General features: G+C 36.9%; 1 protein-coding gene across 1 annotated transcript in view; it reads right to left on the bottom strand.

Annotated features, from left to right (window-relative positions):
• B3GLCT (beta 3-glucosyltransferase) overlaps positions 1–20,182 on the bottom strand; it is a 61,038-nt gene that overhangs the window by 2,345 nt on the left and 38,511 nt on the right. Inside the window, exons 8-14 of the mRNA XM_080577427.1 lie at positions 19,184–19,247; positions 13,643–13,774; positions 12,612–12,681; positions 8,179–8,292; positions 5,848–5,947; positions 4,737–4,856; positions 2,322–2,466 (exon numbers count right to left, since the gene is read on the bottom strand). Of these exons, the coding sequence (XP_080433553.1) occupies positions 2,322–2,466; positions 4,737–4,856; positions 5,848–5,947; positions 8,179–8,292; positions 12,612–12,681; positions 13,643–13,774; positions 19,184–19,247 (745 nt within the window). The remainder of the gene's footprint in view (positions 1–2,321; positions 2,467–4,736; positions 4,857–5,847; positions 5,948–8,178; positions 8,293–12,611; positions 12,682–13,642; positions 13,775–19,183; positions 19,248–20,182) is intronic.

Below are 20,182 nucleotides of genomic sequence, written 5' to 3' on the forward strand. Positions count from 1 at the left end.
AGAAACGCAAGAAAGGCATGCAAAAACTTACTCAGAGGGAACTCTGTTTCAACATTTTAAAAATGATTTATTAAAAGATGCATTAATTTTTTTAGAAGTAAAAGAAAATTGAATCAATGAGTTGATGCTGAAGCTCGTAACTGATTTAGTTCTGTACATTTCACCTACTTATGGTCGCATTAATGAATTCTACATGCTGCATTCTTCATGCTCTTTCATGTACACCCACTCATAAAACCAGGCAAGGGAATTTGACATTACAAAATCTGAGCTTTTTTTTTTTCCCCCCTTTTATGCTTAGACCATGGACTACTTATTTAAAGAATTAAGATAGAATAATTCAGTGCAATCAAGAGGGAGCCCCAAAATAATTTTATGGTTTACAGAAAATCCAATTTTGGTTTCTTGATTTTAAAAATATTTGTTTAGTAATAGTGAAATTCAGAGAATAAGCACACTCCATTTTTACTCAGTAGTCTTCCCCCTCAGGCTTAGCTTTTGTTTAAGGTATGCTAAATTAGAATTTGTTATAAGTGACAGTAAAGGTGTATTACAATTCAACTGTAATTTTCTACATGGAAAATCAAACTGCTAGGATTTAGCTTTCAAACTGATTCTGTATCAAATGTATGCTATTAAGGATTACAAAGAAGTGCTTTGTTTTGTTGTGTAAGTGCCACTCCTACAAATCTGTAAAATGAGTTCTATTCTTTCCAGCACTCATTTAAAAAACAAAAACAACAAAACCACCACCCCCAGCTTCTACAAGCAAATTATTCAATAATTCTGTTGATGAAGATGCATTACTTGCTTTCTTTCATGCTTATACTGAAAGAAGCGATAATAAACCAGGAAAGAAAAATCAATACGATTTTTTTTATATGCACAAAGAATTAAAATTCTGAATGGTGTGTTCTCAGTCATCCCATTTCCCTAAATAGTAAAAGTAATCAGAAAGAAAATCTCAATACAGGAAAAGCTGATAACTTAATTAGCAAACTTCTTCCTCCCTCCCTGACAGCTGCTTTGAATTACTTAATTTTTCAAGCAGCCTATTATCTTAATTTCAGTTTATATTCAGCCACAGATCTTCCCATTTTTTTAAACTAGATTAACATCTGAAAAACATCCAACATTTTACTGATTTAAATGCTGATTTTTTTAAAAAAGTTTTGCCCTATTTGGAAAAATCACAAGTGCTTCTTCTCTTTACTACCATGGGAGGAAGACAAAGTGTTTATTTGGTTCACGATGCAACAAATCTCTCCGGGACTCAGTGCATCATGTTTTCCACTATGATATCACAGATTATGAAAAATTCTGGAAAACAGAAAAAAAAGATTCAAATCTATTCCAATCCTCTTCTCCCAGACTGGAGAATATGCTCACAAGAAAATTATGTTTTGTGACCTTCTTCTCTTGTGCTAGCACAGGCCAATTTATTGAAAGATATTTCTATGATTCTTCAGAACCCACCATCAAAACAACAGTTACAGAACACTTTAACATTATATTCATATACACTCAGTAATAAGATGTTTCAGAATACTAAATTCTGAATCACTAGAAAAATTGGCTAAGTAGATGTATCGGGTTTACATAGCAAGGGTTTGGTGGCGGGGGGCTGCAGGGGTGAGGAACTGCCCCATGTTAAGTAAGAGCCAGCTCCAGCTGATGGCCAGAGCCAATCCAGGGAGCAACACTGGTTGTGCCTCTGGGAGAACAGATTGAAGGAAGCTAAGATCTTCTGCACAACAGCAGCTGGGAGAGAGATGAGTGAGAAATGAGAGACAATCAGCCCTGCAGCCCCCCCAAGGTCAGTGCAGCAGGAGGGCAGGAGGTGCTCCAGGCACACAGCAGCAGTTCCCCTGCAGCCCGTGGAGGAGCCCCCGGTGGAGCAGGTGGATGTGGCCTGGAGGAGGCTGCGGCCCATGGAGAGCCCCCGCAGGAGCAGGCCCCGGGCCGGAGCTGCAGCCCGTGGAGAGGAGCCCACGCAGGAGCAGGGGGTCTGGGGGGAGCTGCCGCCCGTGGGGGACAAGTGCTGGAGCAGTTTGCTCCTGGGGGATGGACCCTGTGGTACAGAGCCGTGTGGGAGCAGTTCTTGAAGAGCTGCTGCCTGTGGGAAGCCCACGTAGGATCAGTTTGGGAAGGATGGCATCCCGTGGGAGGAGATGTTCTGGAGAGAAGTAAGCTACAGCAATAGCATCTTGGTTATAGTTATTACACATCGGTCTGCTTTGTAATATTTATGAGTCACATTTTATGTGTATACTTAAAAGAACAAAATGTATTATAAATGCTAGTAAAAATAACTCTCTGACCTGATGGAAGAGTGGACTATGTGTTATAGGGATTCCTAAGCCACTGAAACACATCCCAAGAACCATATCATCAGGCGCATCCATGCTGTAACACCGGCATTTACTAGCAAGTAGTTTCTGAACAGCTGTTCTGCTGAAAACCATCCTGAGTTTAAAAGAAAAAAAAAGAGTATTATACAATAAGTACTAGAGAAGCCAAACGACTGTAAATGATTAAATATTAATTATAAATATTATTCATACATATTATAAAATTGAAAGACAACAAGTAGCCCTCTGGTGCAGCTTATCAGAAATTTCAGAATTTGAGAAGTCAGTACTGACAAGTAATGCAAGAGGCATTGTCTGAAAGATAATTACTTCACATAAAGAAAATGAATTATGCTGTTATTCCAACAGTTACTTATCAGCAGTAAAAACAGTGGCTAGCTAATTACTCTTGAATTTCGCCAGGACTTTCTCTTCTATCTTACTCAAATATATTGTCTAGTTACTTCTCATGTAACCATTAAAAGGAAAAGAACTCAATCTGAATTGTCATTCCTTGAATCCTCTGCTGTACAGAATTCTCTTTATAAGTGAGAAATGTTCCTTGAAGCTATTTAAAAGGCTTTTCTGCTCACCCTCTCTTGCTCATCTAAATACGAAGAGCCCCACAGCTGTTAGATTGTTATCACTAAAATAAGCCTCCAGTAGACCAGAAACATGACAATGTCTTAAATTCAACAGCTGAGGGAAGATACTCTTGTCTAGCATTCCATAGCTGTCTTTTCTGAAGTTACATCATCCACACAGTTCAATACATGGTACTCCAGCTACTAGAAACTACACTAATTAGATTCACACTCCAAAATTACTACACAGCTTCATGAGTTCGTTCACAACATGACAATCCTTTGGTTGATACAGGGAAATGGCAAAACTTGTAGAAATACTGAGGCTAAGGCAAAAAGCCTGGCGTGAGAATATTGTCAGACTGGAGTTGTAGAGTATTTCACATTAGCATTGCAACTTTGAAGACAGGTCAACTGCTTGTATCATGAAAAGACAAAAAATGGCAAGCACAATAGGAAGTCGTATTTCAGTATTCAGATCAGAGAAAGAAAAGTCAGCTAAAGCCTTGAAAAAAAGAATCAGAACTTGTGACCAGCACATGTTGCTACGCAGAAGGTGTGGTGTAAATTGCCCACATCTGGGGAAGATGCTTGCTAGTTGATTACCTGGATCATGTCCCTTCATTTATATAGAATTCTTCACTTTAGACAAACCTCAAAATTAGAGTATGGAGCAAGACGTGTGATCTGTGCCTTCATCTGCTCAAATCCAAGAATAAAAATAATCCCCAAAATTATATATCTAGATGACAGAACAGAAACACTAAAGATGCAGAGGTATAGGACTGGTAACTAACGAACAGCAAGATCTTTCTCAACTCTAGCATAAACCCTACTTGAGCAAGATCTTCTGCAACTATGCAAAACAATGAGAACGTGAGTCAGCAGATCTTTATTTACTCATGGATGGATAAGAAAACTGGTAAGTTATTATAGTCATTACTTTTCACACAGAACGACGCTAAGGCTATTTGGATGTCCACACTACTTGCTTTAGACACAGATGGACAGATCAGAATCTTAAGATGGCTCTCACTGTAATAAGAGCCAAACCAAAAGATCACGCACACATTAATTTAAACCAAATTCTATATACAATCACAGCAGCCCATCTCTCTCATGCATGAGACCAACCCACAATGTTCTCTTTCTATGAGAAACTGTTTTCCAGGACATAAATATCAAGCTCCTTGCCCAGCTACCTCTCCATAAATCATTGCATAAACTTCCAAAACAGAAACTGAATCATCATCATTTTTATCCATGCTTGGACACAGAAAAAAAAAAAAGAAACAGGAAGGAATGTTTTCATTGCAGCAATTTGTATCACTAAGTGTGCTTCTTTAGGTTCTCCTGCAAACTCCACCACAGTTCAGTTCAGGAGTGTATTTTTTTAGGCAAGTATCCCAATTGTCTCTGCTCACAACACTTTGAATCACATTGTGAGGTGGTCTGAGTGTGCAAAAAGAATTCTATCAAATGAAACCGAGCTGTATGATCTGCTTCAAAAGAACATGTGGTGCTGATAACTAGTAACTGTTCACAGGAACGCTCAAGCTAAAATGAACCCCCTTAAACATGCGTGGTGCTCAGCACCAACTGCTTTGCTCTACAAACCTGTTCCTACTGGGCTGCACAGCTTCTTGCTAGTTGCGATATTTAGGTCTTTGAGCATCACTACGTTTTAGTTGCACTGAGCAACATCACAGTTCCTGTTGCAACTGATTTGTATTGTAATTCAAAACATTTGCATTCAAACTAGGAACTGATGTAGTTCTCAACAGGAATTTAAATACATTACCCTCCTCCTCCAGTGATGTAACTATATCCTCCTGTTCCCAAGCCGTAACCGTAACGCTCTCCAAGAAATACTGGTTCATTTGGGTCATAGCAGCTGAGCAGTTTTCGGAGCCTGAATATACTGTAACAGGAAAATCCATTGAAAAGAGAAAATAAACCATATAGATACTTATTTTGGAAAAGACATTGCTAGCCTAAGTGGCATTTTAGTAAATAGCACAAAACTGACGGGAGAAATCCAGAAGTTCTACAGAAAGCAGAGATACCAACATTTTAACAGAAATTTATGATGGACTATTTACTGAGATATGATTGTTTGATTTGCTCAAATGATGAATCAATTAGCTTAGAAATATTTTTTCTGAAGAAGGAGGCCACATTTCTCAGCAGAACAGTCTGATATCAGAGAAAATAGAAAATTATTTTTTCCAAACAACGGTAAGAACTTTGCAAATGATCACTGGCTCAGGAACTGAAAGACAAAAAGCTAGCTTTAATTATATGAATACTGCTTTATCTACATTTACAGCTTCTTCCAAATTCTTCTGGCATAATTTGATGTAAAGTATTATCTTGAACCACATATTCTCATGTTTATGACCATGTGACCTGATGGCTGATTACTGTGCCTTATTTTTCTTATACTGCAGTGTCGGTTTTCATGCAAATGGGATCTGATTTTCTACAAAGGCAAGTCCCTAAATATAGTTCTAGGTGGCTCTGACAATTGACTACATAATCTTTCTCGCGTATCATTTATGCAAGCAACGCAAGTTAAAAACCACATTACCAGCATTATTAGCATTAGCAAATTACTAAAACCAATCAGCTTGTACATGCCTACACTAAAGAATCACGCTGTGCAACCTCCAAATTTTGAGACTATAGGATTACGTAGTAACACTATGCACATAGTTTTTTTTTCAAGTTAGAAGACTACATTGTTTTTAATATCAGTGAAGGAAAAGGGACAATTTTATTCCTTGAAGGAATACGAAGGTACATAACTAAAAATACAGTTGTATATCTTAAATACAGAAGAAGAGATGAATACTGCTAAAAACTTCAACCAACACGAACATTGGTGATTTCTGAAATATTGCAACATATACCTTATCAGTGTGTCATCATCCACTATGACTAACCAAGGAGTTCTGGGAGAGCTATGATTCAAAAACCTTTCCAAAATGGCAAAAGTTTTCCCACAGTGACCTAAAGGAAAAGGAATAACAGAAAATATGATTTAAATATGATGAGATTTTGTAATAAACAATTATTCATGAATTAAAAGAATATTTTACAGCACTATGCAAAACATTTTGGAAATGACAGGCAAAATATTCAAGATGCAAGTTTAATTTATATCCTTCGTTATGCTGAATGGTATTTGTACAAATAGTTCCAACACAGTCATTGCTTTCTACACAGGAACATACTTATGAAGGATGCTAAAGTATAAAAGTTCTTTGATTATAAAAACCTAGAAAATAAACTATATTTGAGCTATCCTATTGAACTGTTGGACAGTTTGGGGCAAATTACTACTCTTAATTTCTGAAAATATAAAATGAGGAGATTATGACAGAAATATCTTCTGCAAAGTACTCCAAGATATTTTCGTGGTATTTCATGATGCATCTGGTCCATTGCTTGTACATAAATATTTCACAGAATCATAGAATCGTAGAATGGTTTGGGTTGGTAGGGACCATAAAGACCATTAAGTTCCACGCCCCCTGCCATGGGCAGGAACACCTCCCACTAGACCAGGCTGCCCAAAGGTTTGCAGAGGCCCACCTCTTGAGCCCATCAGGGTCCCTCTGGATGGCATCCCTTCCCTGCAGCATGCTGACTGCACCACACAGCTCGATGCCATCAGCAAACTCCCTGAGGTTGCACTTGATCCCACTGCCCATGTCTCTGACAGTTAAACAGTGCTGGTCCCAGTACTCAGTTCCCTGAGGAACACCGCTCATTACTCATCTCCACCTGGACATTGAGCCATTGACCGCAACTCTTTGAATGCGACCATCCAGCCAATTCCTTACCCACAGAGCAGTCCATCCGTCAAATCCATGTCTCTCAGATTTGGAGACAAGGTTGTCATTGGGACAGTGTCAAATGCTTTGCACAAGTCCAGGTAGATGATGTCAGTTGCTCTTCCCCTATCCACCAATGTCGTAACCCCATCACAGAAGGCCACCAGATTTGTCAGACATGATCTGTCCTTAGCAAAGCCATGTTCGCTTAGGTCTACATTTATCTACTGTACTCATAACCAGCAACTCAGGTCCCCGTAAACTCCTCCAAGGAGAGGTCTTAACATTTAAGATCAGACTACAGTGAAACCGAGAGGTAAAACACCCTTTACTAGGAGTTGAAAGGTGAGACATCCTGCTTTAGAACGAGCAGGACAATAAAAACATGAATCTCCAGACTTCTACAGAATCCTTCTTAGATCTTGGAAAAGTCTAACTGCAAACAGCCTTTATTCATCTAGACTACAAATGACAGTGTAAAGCAATCATTGCTATTAATATTACAATTACTAAACAAGAATTAAAAAATAAGGATGGAATACTGTATTCGAAGTTACACCCAGTTAGAGTATTTTGAACAAATGCACTAACTCTCTGCTTAAGAAATAAAATAAGCCTTAGCTCTGCTGATTTTGTGAAACCACAAACATACTTTATTTTAATTACTATTCTCTGTCTGCCTCTGATAAGCTGTATGGAAAAAAGGACAGCTGGAAATAATCCAGAGATCAGAACAACTGAATTAGTGGGTCAGATAAAGCTAACGGGCCACAGCTTGGACACCTCTAATTGAGAAGGTAATAGCCTGTAGCAGAGACCGTAAGCCTAACAACAATAGAACATTAAACCCTAAAATGAACAAATTCATTGAAGCCATCATATCCACAGCTTTTTTTCCTATTCAAAGCAAATGAGCACTTTAAAAATCACATCATTTATCATAAAAAAAACCTTCCAATATCAACATTTAGCTTTTGAATCTAAATTGAGGCATACTAGACACAAGCATACAATACTTGAATACCATATGGGAAGTAAGTTATGTTCAGAAAGCAGTTGGCACTGTCTGAGGCCTTTGGTCATAAATCCAAAGTGGGCCCAGGTTAATTACACCATTTTTTGTTTCTTCGAGTATGTCAGCACACCCTCCTTTCAAACTCACAGTAGGTTTCTACTAAAAAAAAATACAATATTCTATCTAGATGGGTGAACTTTACTCTCCATCCATTTTCTGCGTGACAAAAGCATTCTTTTAGTTTTAGCTGCAGGAATGTGCTATGGAAACACACAATTTCTAGATGTCATCTTATGCATATCATCCTATGAAATATGCATATCATCCTGAAACATGCCATCTTTACACAGTCACTCGTGCAAAAGTGAGAACAACAGCCACTGGCTCACCTCTTTCAGTATTAGGTACGCCTAAATCTATAGTAGGAATGGAGATGTCTGCGTAATCACTGTAGTATTCAATAAGTGCAGCTTCTCTTTCCCAAGTCTGCTTTACAACTGGTACTGCAAAACAATTGTTGACATTGAAATGTAAGTAACTGCTGGATTAAAATGTTGACATCCTTGTTAACTGTCATATTCCTTCACACTGTAAATAATATTCCCAATACAACAATTTCCAGAAAATAGTATTTCCAGTAGAGCATCAAGGTTGTAAACATTCATTCTTTTTTCCTTCCTACAATATTTAGGGAAACATTTTTACATTTTTATGTCATCTAGCCAGGACAGTTTTATTTACACCATAATGAATTTCCTCTAAGAATACAACTATAGTTTCATTCATATTACACTGAAAATGGTGATGTTTACATTTGTGCAAGCCCAACTATGGAATTCATTACTTTTACACTTGCTGTGTTAGACTTTATAGCATATATAAGCAAGAACACTATTAGAGACCAATCATTCTTCCAGTATTGAAACTGCACAGCATATCCAACTGTACAGCATATAAAATACTCTGAAGCATAAGCAGACCAAATGCATTTTTTGAAACACTATGTATCTTTTGAAACACTATACACCTAATATTTGACAGCAACACCATGTTAATTTCAGAAGCACCTATCTCTGGAGACACACTCGCAAAAGAACATTTATAAATAGACAACCAATTTTTATCCCCTGCAGATTCCACTCAAAGGACTCTTTAACGCTCATCTACAAGAACAACTCTTTCCTTATTAGTTTGCCATTTGACTTAAACATTTAAAATTCAACACACCAAATTCTAGTAATGATGCTACAAGTGTTTAAATTATTGTCAGCCCCAAAGCAGTCTGACAGTGGGACTTGATGATCTTTGTACCTCCCTTCCAGATGGAACTATTCTGTTCTATATCCTCAAGTGAATGAATTATGATTAACACACACAAAATAAAAACAACACAGAATGGTAGCAAAACCTCTAGGACGTTTGGAGGAGAGTGATCAGCTTAACATCAATGATCTTGCTTATATTTTAAAAATTAAGAGGTCAGGACTTAGATGAGCAACTACTCTGAAACATCGTGCTTCTGCTCTCATTGTTTGCCTGCTCTATGTTCCGTTAAGTCTTATTAGGAGTTGCTAGTTATTTAATTGGTCACCAAAGCCCTAAATCCCAAGCATTTTACCTGTGTATAATTTCAGTAATTTTCTACGCTAGAAAAACTACTTTCCTACTAGGAGGAAATATTTATGTAAATTCCCTTTGCCACTATTTAACTGTGATGCTTGTGAGTAACTGATTTCAGCCCCTTGCTGGAACCATCCTTCACCTAAATGTTTGCTGGCTACTTACATGCTTGCTTCCCTCTATTCATAAGGATTAATTGTAGGATTAATTATTGATTGACCAACAGTCAGTTTGATAAGATTAAAATGAATTAGAAGGGGACTGTTAGGATAGAGTAGTAAGAACTCAATCCACTAACAGAAAAGGCAGTAGTATATGCAAAAAAATGCAATTCCACTTCTGTAGCAATGTGCAATAGAAAATATTGCTTTAAAAAGTTTTAGACACTTAAAACTGCCCACAATTTTTGCATTAAAACCTAAAAGGAACTGTGTACAAAAAAATAAGTTCATACAACATTATGGTGAAGTTCTGAAATGCAAAGTCAGAAATTTCACAATACATTAACTTTACCTCCTAAATAGTAGTGCTAAATAATATTACTATATAGTAATATTATTATATATATAATAAATATAGTATGTATACAGCATATAGATCATATAAGTGCATAACCATGCACTACTTGGCAGAGAATACCATGTAAAACTTATTTCATCCAGAATAAAAAAGAACAAGTAGAGAGGAAATGATTTTCTTATTTCGTCAAAGCATTCCACTTCAAAGAAATTTCTCAGAAGAACAAAACCAGAAAGCTTTCAGAAACTAAGGCCCGAAAACAGAAATGTCTCAGATATACAAAACTCTTCTAACCTTCACGTGGTAGCAGAGGCACACCTCTAAAGGTTTTTTTTTCCACTCTTCTCCAAGTAAGGACCTAAACCTCAGTACAGTGCTTTAACATACAGAACTATTTGCTGTTACGGACTAAGCCCCTCAGTTTCTTTGGTGGAGTCCCCTTTGTACAAACAAACAAAAAAGTTCACTGAAGTGGGGACCTGCATGTCACCTTAGTTAAATGTTCTAATAAGGGAGCTACTAGCTAAAGCATCTCTTTTCCTTGCTTGTTTTGATGGAAGTGTCACCATCCAGACTAATGACTATTGTAAATTAAATTCCACAAAAATTTCCAATTTTTAACAACACGTTTTCCAGAGAAAAAAAAGCTATTTGAAAATTTCTGACCAACCACTGCTTCAAATATTTATCAATATGTATTAGTACTAGTGATCACAAGGAACTTTAATACCACACCGCAGAGATACTTACTTCTGTAAGTCAGCTCTAAGCTCTTAATTTCATTTTTGTTGTGCAATTTCTAGAACCCTGATGTATGTTTGCAGTCTTGAAATCTTCTTATATTACCATATACAGTATGCGTATGGAGAGTTATATATGAATTAAATACTTAAATTTAGCTACTTTTGTACATCAAGCTCCAAGCCTTACTGTTGTATTTATGTAGATTTTGGTATACAATAAAAAAATGACTTACCAGGTAAAAGGAGCTCTCTGAAGCTGGCATCCACTAATCATTCAAAATCTTGAGTAAGATTATCCTCTATTGCATAACACTGGAAACTGTGAGGAAAGTTCAAGAATTTTCCTCAGTCTTCAACAGGTGTTTCTTGAAGGATATTTATGCTACCTTTTTGAAGTCATATGTTCCTTTTTGACTTACTAGAAGGTGTTTGTTTTTTTTTTTTTTAATTTTGATTCAAGAAATTAAACATGGATCCAGAAAGGAGAACTCTTCAGTGAACTCCAGTTACAGGACAGTCAATTTTGTTTTGTCAAAAGCTATTTGCTAAAAATATCCAAATGACTATCACAAAACAGTGGAAAGAGGCATTCATCAAGTGTGGTAACAACATCAACAAAATTATTAAAATATTTTCAAAGAAAAAAAAGCACCCAGTAAATAATCTAAATTTAAAAGTGACAGAACCTACAGTTTTAGATGCATCAGTATATGGGGACTTAGTTAAGAAAAGTGCTTTTATCTTCATCCTGTCCTCTGACAATAGGTGTGGCAAACACCCCACAAAATACTAGCCCTTACTTCATTTTTTTCCCCAACAATAATCGCTTTAAGCTTATGAACAAAGTATGCTGACACTACTACATACCTGGAGTATTCAAGGGCATACAAAATTCAAATAAATCCATAAATTAATAATAAATAATAAAACCTGAATTTCTTTATTAACAGAATGTCTAAAAAGTAAAATAGAATGTGGCATCAAGTAGGTAGAATGTCTACTGTTAATTTGGAATTTTTCCTTCCAAATTTTGCATACGCTGTATCTACCTCAACTTAGCTATGCCTTACTGTTTATTAGCTGAAGCTGACTGTCTCTGTGTCTTTATTTTCCTGGTGCCTGAGACAGAAGTTAATACCCACTGTACAGATTTGTTTGGGCTGTGCTACATTTTTTTTTTAAACCATGGAAATCATGGTTCATGGTCATATTTTCAAGGTGACTATCATTACTTGTAGAACACCACAATTTCCAGATGAAATACTACAGTGTTGCACACTTGAGAGATTCTTGATCTGGACCATGGCTTCAACAAAGTCCTACAGCTGATAGATTTCTACAAGAGATAGAATTTCCCATTTCAAGCATTATAAAACACCTGCGCACAACCAATTGCTTAGGGTGACAACAGGTAGAAGCGGTATGACAGCGTAAGCCACTCAATCTCCTTTTTATCCTGCTCTCCAGTCCAATAAAAGAACAAGCGGAGAGAGCTTTCATCTTACTCAATCCTGAAGCAGTCACCATTGAGTTGCACAAGTGTCATTGCTAGCACAAAGAACAGAACTGAATCAACTAGCAGGGGAACACACTGAAGGATATAAAAAATTGGCAGTATTAATATCACAATAGCACCAAGTTACATCAATATAATTATGCATATTTGTAATACAGGTATTCAATTTTAATATTGCCAACCAATATCTAGCTATGAAATACCAAACTACTGTAACTTTGTCTTAAACATTTTGCAGCCTTCCTGAAGAACTCTGAATAGAAAAACAAAAAACTACCTAAAGAATAATTCAGGAAGACTTCTGAAGCTTTCATGCTTCCCAATGAATTTTGCAACACGGACAGCATGTATCAGCTTGTTTTTATATATTAATTTCATAAACTATATTGTACAGACCTACTACCTTGACTAACCAACAACTTACTTCTGTCTCCATGAAATTTCCGACATGTTTTTACGGCAACAAAGACATCTTCCTTTTTCACTGGCTCTTTCTATTTGGACAGAACAAAAATGCATTTTGTAATTGCAGGCTCTGCCTTTAACATTTTATAGGATATGTATGTCCATACATATAGTAAAACAGAAGATACCTTTTCATTGTACAGCGTATCAAGTCAAATAGTGTATTAATAATAAAGTAGTACTGAAATTTTTGTCTCTTGAAAAAGGATCGTTAACAGTTTAAAATTCCTAGAATAACATTATTGAAATACTTTTTCTGTTGATGTAGTATTCTAACATGAACTAAAATATCTATCATTAAGAAAAGAAAATGAGTGGTGAAACTTGTTGCACTAAGAATGATTTGTCTGAAAAAAAGTTGTGTTTTTTTTTTTAACTTCTTTGTGAACTATATGATGATCATAAAAAGAAGCTTAAACACTACACATGAGAAATGTGAATTTCCTCAACTCTACAAAAGACAAAAAAAAATCATTTAACCACCTTTATTTTCCTTTTTGGCACCTAGAGTTTTGCTCTCCTGGAATCATGGAACACTTTTATACCTCTAGCAACAGTTAATGCATAACATCATAAATGTATTCTCCTAGAGGTAGAAGAGATGGATTGTACATTAATGTACCAAATACTGTGTTACATTTTATCTTTAGCCTAAACAAGTTTTAGATTTCCATCTGTGGGGAAAAAAAAAAAAAAAAAGAATATCTGTACTTTAGTATCTCACAGAAACACACAGAATTACTTTAAAGATCATAGGCTGCTAAAGCATTGTGGTAAAAAGACCCATTAAAGCATATGTGATAATTGTTTGCCAGGAAATATCCTGTGCCACGGAAGGCTGAAAACAAAGACAAATGCCACAACAAACTTTTTTTTTTTTAATTGAAAAATATTTTCTTAAGCTTTGAAATTTTTTAAAGTAAAATATTAAGCATTTTAGTAAGAGTTTTACCTTAACTAAGCAAGTGGTATTTAAAGTTTGGGACTTACACAAAGTGGCAGAAAATTACTGAATGTTGTAGCACACTGATCAACCTTATACGAGTTCACGTCATCTGTGCAGAACTCAGGCACTGGTGTAAGATGGGGTCCATCCCCTTTCTGCCAAATATACAGGGCAATCTATCGAAACAGAAAGCATTTATATCAGTAAGAAAAACTCGATAAACATATTCAGGGCTTACAAAAAAAAACACATTACAAGTTAAGCTTAACAAAGGAAATGGAAAATATGAGATGCCAGAGAGGATCTGCCTTTATTGATTTACTAGCTGGATACCTCTTGCTTACATTTACCTCTTGCTTACATTTCTAGAGCCAACATCTATTTTTTTTGCTATAACAAATTCTATACATACGCAAGCTTTAAAGGACTAAATTTGTTGAATATATTCAAGCATGTCAAAACAACTGATCTCTAACTTTTGTAAGAAGAGGTGGAATGAATATTTGCACTGTCCTTTAAACACAAGTTCTTATTTTGTTGCCTTTTGGAAATTATTTTGATAATTTGGAATAGGTAGGGCTATTTCTTCCTATGTAGAAGTTTTCAGCTTTTCAACAGAGATACATTCTCTAGTGACAATTTGAAATTAAATTTAAAATTTAAAATCAGCGATGACATTGAGAAGTTGTAAAATACACTGAAAAGAAAATGTAGTAAATATTCTAAACTATAGTAGATCCTTGTCTATTTTAAACGGAGCAACAACCAAAAAAGGCAGCAAAATTTACAGAAGAAAGAGGAAGAGGCAAACCAGTGATGCCTGATGCTGACAAAGAAAATACCCTTTGAATTTATGTTACTAATTTTATTACAAATTAAATGAATACTTCAATCTGTATTTTCTTAAACATCAAGAACACCCAGACTTGCCCAAAATTTGTATTGCAAACCTTTTGCACTGCTTATACTGCCAGACTAAATATTCATGCAGAAAAAATTCTATGCTGGGTGCCTTCCTCAGACCAGTTAAAAGATTAACTCTAGTTCATCTAAAATTGTTCAAAAATTTGCTAGAACAAAGTGAAGTTTCTCAAAATCTAGAAGGCAGAAAAGAGCATCTCATTAAGTACATGAATTCAGAGCTTCCCAGCTGCACTGACATACATTTTGAATGCTTAAACTCTCTCAAGGACAGCTCAAAGATGTGAAAGCATCTTCCACTTTGTACAAGAGCTCTTTGAGCATAGACTGAAGATGTAGGAATCCCCGGGTTGCTTCCGCCTAACTGTCAGAAATTACAGTTTCTACTTTTGAAGAGGTTGCTATGCCAACAAACCATGGACATTCTGGGAAAAGACTCTCCATGCTACCTCATGAAACAGAGTCAGTGTGCAAAAATTAAGAGTCAAGGAACCAATACAGTGTAGCAAAGAGGAGTCTGACTCTACCATACAGAGTGAGTGGGACTCCTCCATGCAAAGAAAATCAGTCTTGGGTTTTCAAATGTTCCCAGCAACCACTGCATGAAGAATAAGCGTGTGTTTCACTGGAATATGGGACTAGACCCAGCACATACCAAAGGCAATGAAATTGAGTCTCCTTCTCACTGTTTCATGCCTGCTTGGGAAGTAGGAACCATTAGTTTAAAATTCCCTCAGGTTATGCAGGGTCAGAATACAAATCCTCTTTTAGGGATAATTCACCATTAATCTATTATTAAGAGAGCAAAATATTTTCTCCTCACCAGTGTTTGAGAAGAACTCAGTGCAAACCAAGAGCATTAAGTATGGTCTGGACATACCCAGGTCATCACAAATTAGAGACTTCTAATATCAGCCCTATCAACAGACTGAGTCACAGAATCACAGAGGGGTGAGGCTGGCAGGGACCTCTGGTGCTCTGGTGGTCACTTTGTCCAGCCCCCTGCCCCAAGCAGGGACACCCAGAGCAGGCTGCCCAGGACCACGTCCAGGCGGCTTCTGGAGATCCCCAAGGAGGAGACCCCACAGCCTCTCTGGGCAGCCTGTGCCAGGGCTCCGTCACCCGCCCAGCACAGAAGTGCTGCCTGGTGCTCAGAGGGAGCCTCCTGGGTGCCCGGCTGTGCCCATGGCCTCCTGTCCTGGCACTGGGTACCTCTGAGCAGAGCCTGGCTCCGTCCTCTCTGCACCCTCCCTTCAGGGATTTAGGGACATGGATGAGATCCCCCTGAGCCTCCTCTTCTCCAGGCTGAGCAGTTCCAGCCCTCTCAGACTCTCCTCATAGAAAAGGTGCTCCAGTCCCTGCATCATCTTTGTGGCCCTATGTTGGTCCATTTCCAGTATATCCATTTACCTCTTGCACAGGGGAGATCCCAAACTGGACACCACGTGGACCTTCATCAATGCTGAGTAGAGTGGAAGAAGGACTATTTCTCTTTAGCTGCTGGCAGTATTTTGCCTAATGCAGTCAAAAACACTGCTAGCTTTCTTAGTGGCAAGGACACATTGCTGACTTGTTGAAGAATTTCAGCATCCTCAGAAAAATCCAGTAACCTATGCACAGCCAATTCTGGAACTTAGGGGGAATAAAAGAGAAGGACTGCTAGGACTGGAGGCAGGCTTGAGAACAGAACTGCATTCTTGAAACTTAAGCTTAGAGATTTGAAAGTTTTTAGACAGCAAACAACTAGTGTGCAGTCACATACTAAAACAATTAACTGACAAGATTTTAAAATGTTGCTGGTTATAAGTGCGCTGTCATAACTACACATGCACTCAGACCACTTCAATTGCACAGCAGTCTTTAGTTTAATTGCACTGAAAAGAGTTTAAATTACTGCATTTTAATTTGTACCTGATGGGATACAGACAACAGCTGTGAGTGCAGACACGGTTGCCACCAATGCTCAGATGGCAGTGACTAGTTAAGGCACTGTAATTAAGTTGCAGGTTCTTCATACACAAGGAGAAGTTCTGTAGTTTGTAAATTCTGATTTCTTAAAGCCTCACCATTGTTAAGTGGTCTGTTTCTTTGCTGTTTTAGCAATATTTTGGAAACACACGTGATCTTAGCATTAAAAGTGAGTTCAACAAGGTACTAAAGAGAAGGGCCTCTCTGTATTGAAGAAAATGGAGAAGCATGAGTAGCAGTTCAGCTTAATACCATTAATAGTGGTTGGAATAGAGGAAGAATATGGAGAAGACATGGAACATATACACGCTTCTGGTAAGGAGCAGGCAATGAACACATCCGTCTCCAAAGTTCTCTCTTTGCCTTGCTACTATAATCATGTTACAGAATATAAGTGGTTTCTGACCCTGTCTTGTAGCTGGGAGAGTACGTAACTTCATAGCCTCCAGTACATTTTAAGATTGTATTAGTTCAAAATTCAGCTATTCAGAATGAACATTTACCATGTGAACAAAAAAAAAAAAAGCAATGTTTGTGCTGCACAAATAACATTTAAGAACTGTAAATTAACATTAATTATTTATGAAGGTTTGTGATGCGCTATGATTTCCCACTAAATAATGAATCTTGAATAAAAACCCTTAGACTAGTGTCAAACTCTTCAATTTCAGCGGCAAGGATAGACTGCCCTTTTGGTTATAGAACAGGATGACACTGTCCTTAAAATAACGGAAATAGATTTACAATACAAGATGAAAGATAGCCTTAATCCTAGTTTAAATCTAATATTAGATATATTATATATACTATATACTAATATATAAACTATATATATATATTGTTCACTTCCAGTACAGAATAGCAGGACTTATGCTGTATCAAGCAATTACAAAAAGTCTAAAAAACCATCTAAAAATGAACAACAGCATGACCGTATTTAAAGATAGGCATTCCAGATGGGAAGGGAGATAAATGTTATGGATGTAAGTAAGAACTTGGGGAAAAAAGAAGGTTAAAAAAAGCTGATACAGAGCACAGTAAAACACCAAGGACTAGAGGAGCACGTTATTAGGACTCTGTCAAACTAAAACATTTCTTAAAACATTTATCATCTTTCATAAACTTAAACATTACGTGCAGTCATTAAAGATCACAGATTATATCCTTTCATGTGTTGTCAATCTTGATTCACACAAGAAGGCTGTAGGAAGATAGAAATGATTTAAGAAGACAGTGATTTATAAAATAAATGAGGAGGAATGGATCTGTCTCCAGGGAGCTGTGAGACTGTGCAGAAAGAATAACCACAGAGCTGAAGCAGGTTATCAATGGCAATAAATTTGAAATGAAACATATGCAAAGAATTGCTAACAGAATAAGGAGATGGAAATAATTTTTCTAGACAAGTGATCAATTGCTTTTCATTTATCAGCGTGTGGCACACAGAAGAAAAATCTGCTAATGATTTATTCTGATGACACTGTGTTTAGAGGCTTTGTCAGTGCTGAGGTAGACTAGAATATTGTGAATATCCAAATGACTTTGAGGTAAGTTACAAACACAAGATTAACACTGTGAAGCACAAAGTCTTGAATTCAGGAAAATTAACAAGTGGAAAGAAACAGCTTGTTGGCATGTTTCATGTAGGAAAATGGAGTCTGAGGGGGTCTAATTGCTTTGGAGAAATACATCAGTCAAGGAGGGAAAACCATGTGAAAGAACAGCACTGGCACAAAATCAAACTCAATTAAATATGCTACCAATGCATACTCTATAAATACACTATAGATTTATGTTGGAAATGAGGAGCTTTCTAACCATTACAGCAAAAAGATCTGGAACCGCAGCAATAGCTTTAAGATATTTTTTTGTGTTTTTTTTTTCTTTTTTTTTTCTCTCGTTTCCATCTGGGCCAGAACCACAACTTATGGCTGACTTTTAGGAGAGTTTTTGGTTTTTTAAATTCAACATCACTCATTATTTCAGGCCCAAATCAGCAAGCTTACTCCATATTCATCTCCCCATTGCCCCACCATTCAGTTCACCTTTGGCGACAATACAAAATCCCGGGCTGTATAAACATTTCGAAGGAAAAAAAAAATACAAAAACATCAGAAAAAGGCAGTGATCTTCTTTCAGATCCCCACTCCTTTCTTCTCATGCTCCTTTCAGTCAACTCACCTATTCTCTGAAGACCTAGTAGCTAGGCTTTAAAACTGTTGGCAGCCAGAGGCAAAGAAATTTCCAAACTGCCCCACTGCAAGTTGATCACACTGACACAAGTTTCCATTCCTCAAGCTATTTCATCTGAAGTTCAACATATCTAGCTGTGAGAGTCCAATTTAGAAAGTAAATGAGGCTTGCCAGTGTCTGAGACGCTATTTGCGCCAGCGTACGTTTCATTAATTAGAAGACTCCCTCTCTACAGAGCAAGCCTCAGAAGATACCTCACTGTACACAATCATGCATATTAATATGAATGCAATTTTATTTATGAATTCTTCCGTGCTTGAAATGCAGTTTTAAAGTGTTACGTTATAATATTCTAAAGCAAGGGAAAGAAATTAAACATGCTATCGCATTCAGAATTTTTAGCAACCTCAGAAAATACATCATTGCCATTGTAAGTTTATCAATATTCAAACATGAGACTTTTTTTTTTTTAACTTAATTCACAGGTATAGCACACTGCTTACCTCATGTTTTAGATCTATAGTAAAGTCTGACTTGAGTGGTTCACTTTTCAACTTGATTGCAAGCCTATACAAATAAAGATGAAGTTTACTCACTTTAGAAAGCATATTAGAAAAATAAACATTCACTATTGTACGCAGTAAAGTGGCTGGTGTTTTAGACCATCTTATAAAAAAATCCCACTTCCATATTTATTGCCACCCAAATCAACTTGTATTTCTTTTTTGTATCTTTTTTTTTTTTTTGTCTGCACGCAGTGTGATGATGTTAATACTGGTTTTCAGCACACACATTTTGACATTTTCTTCCTGCCCAGGAAGAAAGCTCTCATCTGGAGAAGACAGGAACAGTCTGGCATAACATTTTCAATAGATTTAAAGCAGCAGTGTCTTTGAAGCTCCATACTGATCAGCATCTCAAACTTCAGACACTATTCTCTTTTTTTGTGTTTTACAAATTACAATATTTAGGCACCTTCAATTTACGGAAAGATCTTGCTACGGCATGATGCATTCAACTTCTGAAATCTATGAACTTTTAAGTATCTAAGCTGAGCTAACCATCCAGGCTCTCTCTACAGCATGAGAAAAACATTTCTAGAGGGCAGTGCAGTCACTGGAAGATCCAGGAATAAAACTACTGTCTGGAGGTGCCTACATTTTTAAAATGACAGAGATGGTACTGAAAACTAGCTGACGTGATGTTCACTTTTAGATAGGCAGGATTCAGCAGAACAGATCACACGCACAGGCACAACAATGATACAGAAATGTTATTTCTGTACATATGTCTATTTAAAAATTCTTAAGTGTTTATCTATAATAGCTACGCATGAATGTACAGAATAAGGAAGAAATGGAATTTTGTCAAAGGAGTATTTTCAGGGTACGTTTATAGTAGGAGTACAAATCTGTGCATGCATACCCTGAGCTAGTTGTACATTACCATGACTAGCTGGGTATCCTTCTTTGTACCTTAGATCCTCAAACCAAAGTAGACTT

The sequence above is a fragment of the Anser brachyrhynchus genome (assembly GCF_964034855.1).
Source record: "Anser brachyrhynchus genome assembly, chromosome: 1".
Taxonomy (NCBI): Eukaryota; Metazoa; Chordata; class Aves; order Anseriformes; family Anatidae; genus Anser; species Anser brachyrhynchus.